Below are 6,110 nucleotides of genomic sequence, written 5' to 3' on the forward strand. Positions count from 1 at the left end.
AATAATGATATAAAATTAGTTTATTTATTCGTTTAGAAACAAAAATAAAAAGTAATTATCAAATCATTCTTTTTTTAATAAAAAAAAAATTGAAAACCAAAAACAGTTACCAAACAAGTTGTAGTTTTTTGTTTTTTCAAAAACAGAAAATAAAAATCAGTTACCAAACATGTATGGTTTTTATTTTTAGAAAACAGAAATTAAAAAACAGAAAAATAAAAAACCACACACTGAAATGGTTACCAAATGGGGTTTAAATAGTTCCCTTTCCCTCTTTAATTATCCTAATTTAATAACAATTTACATAATTCATTTATATAAAAATACAAACTTTAGACCCCCAATTTCAAATTTCCTCTATGTTTTTCAACCTCTCAACTCCAATACTGAATAATTTCTTCCTTTCTCAACATTTCACCATTCTCATCCATACTGAGTTTCAATCATAGCCAAATGTAAATTCGTTAAACAATAATCCTAAGTTTATCAATTACACTCTCCTTTCCTCCATTAATCTTAACTTGGCCATTTCTTCAATTTTTTACTTATTTGCATGATGCTTAAGTTTAGATAATTAAGAAAAGAAAGAGGGCTTACATCCACGAAATGAAAATCTAAATTATCACGTTTATTTTGCGGTAACACAACATATCTCAACATCAGGAGATATCGAGCGAGATGTCTTATAAGGGCATCATAAAAGTTTTGGATGCGCTCCTAAGATATGAGTTTTCGAGATTCTTATGTTGAGGGTATTCTCTTTTTTACTTTTTTACCATTCGCTCTTCTTGATAATATGGGTAGTTGTTTCTAGTTTGTTAGAAAGATATTCAAATTCAAATTCAAATTAATACTTATTTTATAAAAGCATTAAACTAATATAGATCATTTTGTTGAGAAAAAATAAGATATAAAAAGAATATAAACTATATTAGTTTTAAAAATAAATTCATATTACTAAAAATGATTATGTGAATGAATGAGGAAAAGAAACCAATTATAAATTAATGCATAGTTGTAAGAGTATTCTCGGAATATTATGTAAACAAAAAACATTCTCGCACGTAGAAATTCTACAAAACAAACACTTTAAGACATTTCCAAAAAGAAATACTCAAAAACAAACACTTTAAGACATTTGCGAGTAGAAACCCTACTAAACAAACAAATTATCCAAGCATTCTTAGATATCTACAAAAATATTCTTTCAAACCAATGGTAATCTAAATATGTCAAACATCTAAAATTCTTGGGTACCTATCATTTTCAAGCATTCAAAAATTTTGGTTATCTACATTTCCAAAAAACAAATACTCATTAAAGATAGTTCTCAAAATACATACTTTAAAGGACATTTTTTTTTTTTTTTTATGATTTAACCTACAAATAATTAGAAATTGGGAGGAACCCAACAAAAAGTTATAATGGGGCTTGATGGTTTGATGGCCCCCTTAAATCTAGTGTGGAGTTTCCTCCAAGAAAAGAAATGGGATGAGAAGGAGAGTTGTATAAATCTCGACAAAGTTCCTATCAATGGATTAACAGACGCAAGTTCAACATAACAAAAGCATTTATTCGTCCATTCCTTCATAAATTGTTAATTGTTTCAGTGGCCTTGTACTGTCATGAAAATTTTCAATGTTGATATACATTGGTTTCACCAGAATTTAAATATGAACCAAAATGGATACAGTTTTAAATTTTAAGAAAACAATGTGTTTCCTCTCCAATGACGAAAACATGTTTATAGATTTTCAAATCTCCATTCTTACCGGATTCTATGTTTAAATTAAAAATAGTGGAAACCTTTCATTTTAATTTTCTTTAGAAGTGTTTAATCTCTTTGAAAATGAAGTTTTACAAAAGAAAAAAACAAAACATGATTTGTATTATATTTATTTGGTGAAATTGTGTATATACTTAGAGTCATCAACATTTTTATAAAGAGAAAAACATTTGCATTTGTTAAATTCTTTCTTGTTTATTTCTCCTAAATTTTAAATTAAATTAAGAAACGATTGCATAGCAGTTGTGCAATTAAACCCAACGTATTAATAAATATAGTACAATACAAAAGATTTTACAAATATAGCAAAATTTATATTCAAATTTAGAATCTATTAGTGATAGATCATATCGATACTATGGATTTATCAATGATAGATCATATCGTTTGAAGGAGTGTATCACCGATAGATTTTACTTTATTTGTAATTCTTTAAAATTGTTGTACAATGCAATTACCCTTTTAAGTACTTATATGCAGGGCAGAAGTAAAAAACAAAACTTTTACTTTGGTTCGGCCAGAAAAACAGGACAAAAAAGAAAACCAAGAAACTTGATTATGTTATTTTTAAAAATTCACCACAATTTTGGAAACGAATCTAAAAAACAAGAAACAAAGAACAAAATATTACCAAATGCTTATGTTTCATAAAAACTTGAAACAGAAAATAAGAAACCAAAAAAATAAGAACTTTAACAGGTTTGGATGTAAGACTTCTCCATTATGCTAAAACAAACACAGGATCACTTTTAGATTGTCTGATGATTAGGTGCTTTTTGGATAAAGCAAAATGCTATAAAATTAAAATGAAAAAACTCTGTAATATTAATTAATATATGGGATATCCATATTCAACAGGGATATTCTCAAGGCTTAAACCTGTATATCTACACCTCAAGTATTCCTTACTCAATGACTCTTAACTAATAATCATCAAACACTTACAAATATTTCAAAACACATCCGACCGCCTTCAACCCGGGGAGTTCTACCTTGTTTCTCAACCCCAATCTATGCATACAATAATTGTTCAGCTTCATGTGAAAATCCTTCAAAGGGCATCTTCGTCAACGGTTGAATGTTCATTCCAGATGGAAAAACACAGCGACAGCCCCAAGTACGATAGCGAATGATAAGCATAATTTCATTCATGTTACCAATAGTTTAAGAAGAACGTCAACTCAACGCTTCAATTCTTCTTCCTCGCATCTGCTTTCCAATTTCTTCGACCAAGCACCTTTTTTGCTGTTTCAGAGATGAGCCATTCGGTAGGTGGCTCCGAGTGTGATGGCGTTTCTAATTGTGGATCAACATTAGAGGGTATGCACTGCAGTTGACTCTCACTGGTTGATGTTCTTGCAGCCATATTGGAACTATTACAAGAGGCTTCTTCTAACCCCCTAGATATATTGGCACTTCTTGCTTCCTTCTTCCAATTTCGGCTACAATGCACCCGACTCAAGGGATTGTTTTTGAAGCCATTTGGTTGAAAATATGTTCCTGTCTGAATTGGTTGTTTTATGGTTGAAGCCTTCCTTATTTCTTCTTCTAATCGTTTCCGGGCTCTATATCTGCGTTGCCTTTCTCGATTCTTTAGTCGACGAGTCATAATATCATTGTTTATTCGATTATCTTTTTCTTGATTCATGAGCTTCATCGGAAAACTTTCTGTTCCAGCAACGTGCTGATTTTGCACATTTTCCATACTGAGGAAGATAGTATTTGAAGCAATAAAAATGCTAATCACTGCTTCATCGTCATCTCTCAAACTTTTAACTTCCAGAAGCAATTAATAAGATGACTTGCCAACAGTCTACAAACCTGATTCACAAAAAATGAAGTCAATATACAACAAATTTATGCTCAGGGAATATAATGCAAAATTCAATATTCTACAATATACAGTCTATCGTGTTTGTATATCAGTCCTATGTTCTAGAGTTTCGATATGAAGATCCAAACAATTAATATTGGAAGCTAAGTTTTCACTCAAAGTTAATTTTAATACAGCATTTAATATTCTCCAATTCTTCATATCAAAGATCATATAGTTTCTCACTTCTTCCATTTCCAAATGGCTTCATGTTCATTTTAACCATATCAATTTTCATTTCACAATAATCAAATGACTCGGCTTTTATACTCATCCAAGTCAAAAGAAATAAGGAAAGAAAAATGAGATGGGACACAAAACAATCAAAAGAATGACAAAGAACTTGTATTATAAAGAACTCTGATAAACTTTACAATTCATCAGATGTTAAGATATCATAAAGCTCTCACATAGTGAGACTAATTACAAGACAAAAGGTCTAGCTTATCATCACATCCAAACAAATCTGTATTCAATGAAAACACTGAAAATGTAATAAATGGAAGCCTCTAGTAGCAAATTTTAGACTTTTACAAAGAAAAGGATATTCATAAACTACACTTTAGAATTCATCTACTAAAAATTTCAGGCTAACCATTGCAGGCTTGCAGCATTCCAACCAATTCAAAGGCATGAGAACCAAATTGATAAAAAAGAGAAAGTCATTTCGTTCAATGTTTTTAAACAAAACGTCCAACTTCTCTTCACCATGCTGCATATTCAAGTGCAGATGTTTTTGTGCAATAGAATATTAAAAATCAAATGAGATTCCTTCTTTACAGCGCTTGACATTTGCACATGAGTATAACAATCATGAATCAACCAACTTACAGATACCAAAACACAACTGTTAGGGACAATGCAACTTTTTGTTCACATACCTCCACAATGATATGATATTGTCTACTTTTGACATAAGCTCTCATGAATTTATTTTTTATTTCACCCAAAAGGCTCCATACCAATGGAGATGTTCCTCAATTATATAACCACGATTTTTCTCTTATCTAGTTAATGTGAGACTTTGATTGCATTTCCAACAATCCTCCCCTCAAACAAAGGAACACAAAGTCTCCACTCAAATAGTTATTCATCCACATTTATTCTTGAGCATATCACTTTAAACCATGACAAGTTATCTTCACAAGAGAACACTGCCTATCTGCTAAGCTCCACTAAGTATCACAATAACTCTAAGTATCACAATAACTATGTCATCAAGGCCCACTCACACACTAAGCCAGGGACATGGCTACAATACCACTTATTATGGCATAATCATATGTTCAGTTTGGACATAAGTCCTCATAGTTGAGTATTTGAAATCACCCAAAAGGCCTTCTCATACTATAGGAGATGTTGTCCTTTACTTCTTTACCCATGATATTCCTCTTCCCTAACTAAAGTAGGATTTTGATTGCATTCCAAACACAATCCATATCACATTTAAAGAATAATTGACATGACGTAGATATAAGTTAGCCAGAGCTATTTTCCAAAAGCTTTCATTTTCCAAATGGGAAAAGTACCTGAATAACTTGGAACCCAATTAGAACATGTTAAAGTGAAATACATAGGAATACAATTTACAATATGGTTGCCAAAAACCAGTCCTATAACTCGTTGAGAAAGGGAAAAGATAATGGATATTAGGTCATGAATTAGATCAATAACTTCGAGCCAGCTCCATAGCTTCCTCATTGCAACACCATATCTAGAGGGCATTAGTAAAAAAATCCACCGATTCAGAAGCTAGAATTTGGGATTTGAAAACAGAACAGGAACAACAGAACCAGGAAGATCCATCAATAACCCAGAAAGGGAAATACACAAAAGCCAATAAATGTTGAATCAAATCACTGGGATGGATAACAGGAAAAGAAATATTGAATCTGGCGACGAAAAAAACTTGACCCGGAAAGTAAAAGTTGAGAAAATTTCCATTTCCACCTGAAGAACGTAAAATAGAGCAAACGAAAAATGGTAAATTCATAAAAGGTAATAGAAATTACCTTCGAAAATGAAGATCTGTACCCGTTGATTGAAACTGTTGAGGAAGAAGATGGAAGAAGGGGAAAGGTATTTATAGAGAAGGAGACCAGAAAAATGTTGGTATGATTTCAGACGCACGGAATCGACGGAGGATTCGCACAAAATGTCTCAGTGCTCTTTTCTTCTCTCATTTATTTATTTTCTCTTCGTCTGAAATTGAAACGGTATAATATAAATTAAGGTTAAATAGTAATAAAAATATATATATCGTTGAACATTCTCATTTGTTTCAAAATTACCTTTATAGTTTCAAAAGTAACAATATTAACCTTAAAATTTCCTAACTCAAACATACTTTTATAGTGAAAATTCTTTAAAGTTTGAATGTAAATTGAGATACGAAATGGTGGAGTAGGTGAAATATAATGAAATTTTGAATTACCACATCGTTTTAGATCA

General features: G+C 31.1%; 1 protein-coding gene across 1 annotated transcript; it reads right to left on the bottom strand.

Annotated features, from left to right (window-relative positions):
• Nucleotides 1–2,559: 2,559 nt before the first annotated feature.
• Nucleotides 2,560–5,852, bottom strand: LOC120077088. The gene is made up of 2 exons (XM_039030951.1): nucleotides 5,672–5,852; nucleotides 2,560–3,607 (listed from the first exon to the last, which is right to left on the bottom strand). Exon 2 carries the CDS (start codon nucleotides 3,489–3,491, stop codon nucleotides 2,976–2,978), a length of 516 nt encoding a protein of 171 aa, XP_038886879.1. The 5' UTR covers nucleotides 3,492–3,607; nucleotides 5,672–5,852; the 3' UTR covers nucleotides 2,560–2,975.
• Nucleotides 5,853–6,110: the final 258 nt, after the last annotated feature.

The sequence above is a fragment of the Benincasa hispida genome, chromosome 5, assembly GCF_009727055.1.
Source record: "Benincasa hispida cultivar B227 chromosome 5, ASM972705v1, whole genome shotgun sequence".
NCBI lineage: Eukaryota > Viridiplantae > Streptophyta > Magnoliopsida > Cucurbitales > Cucurbitaceae > Benincasa > Benincasa hispida.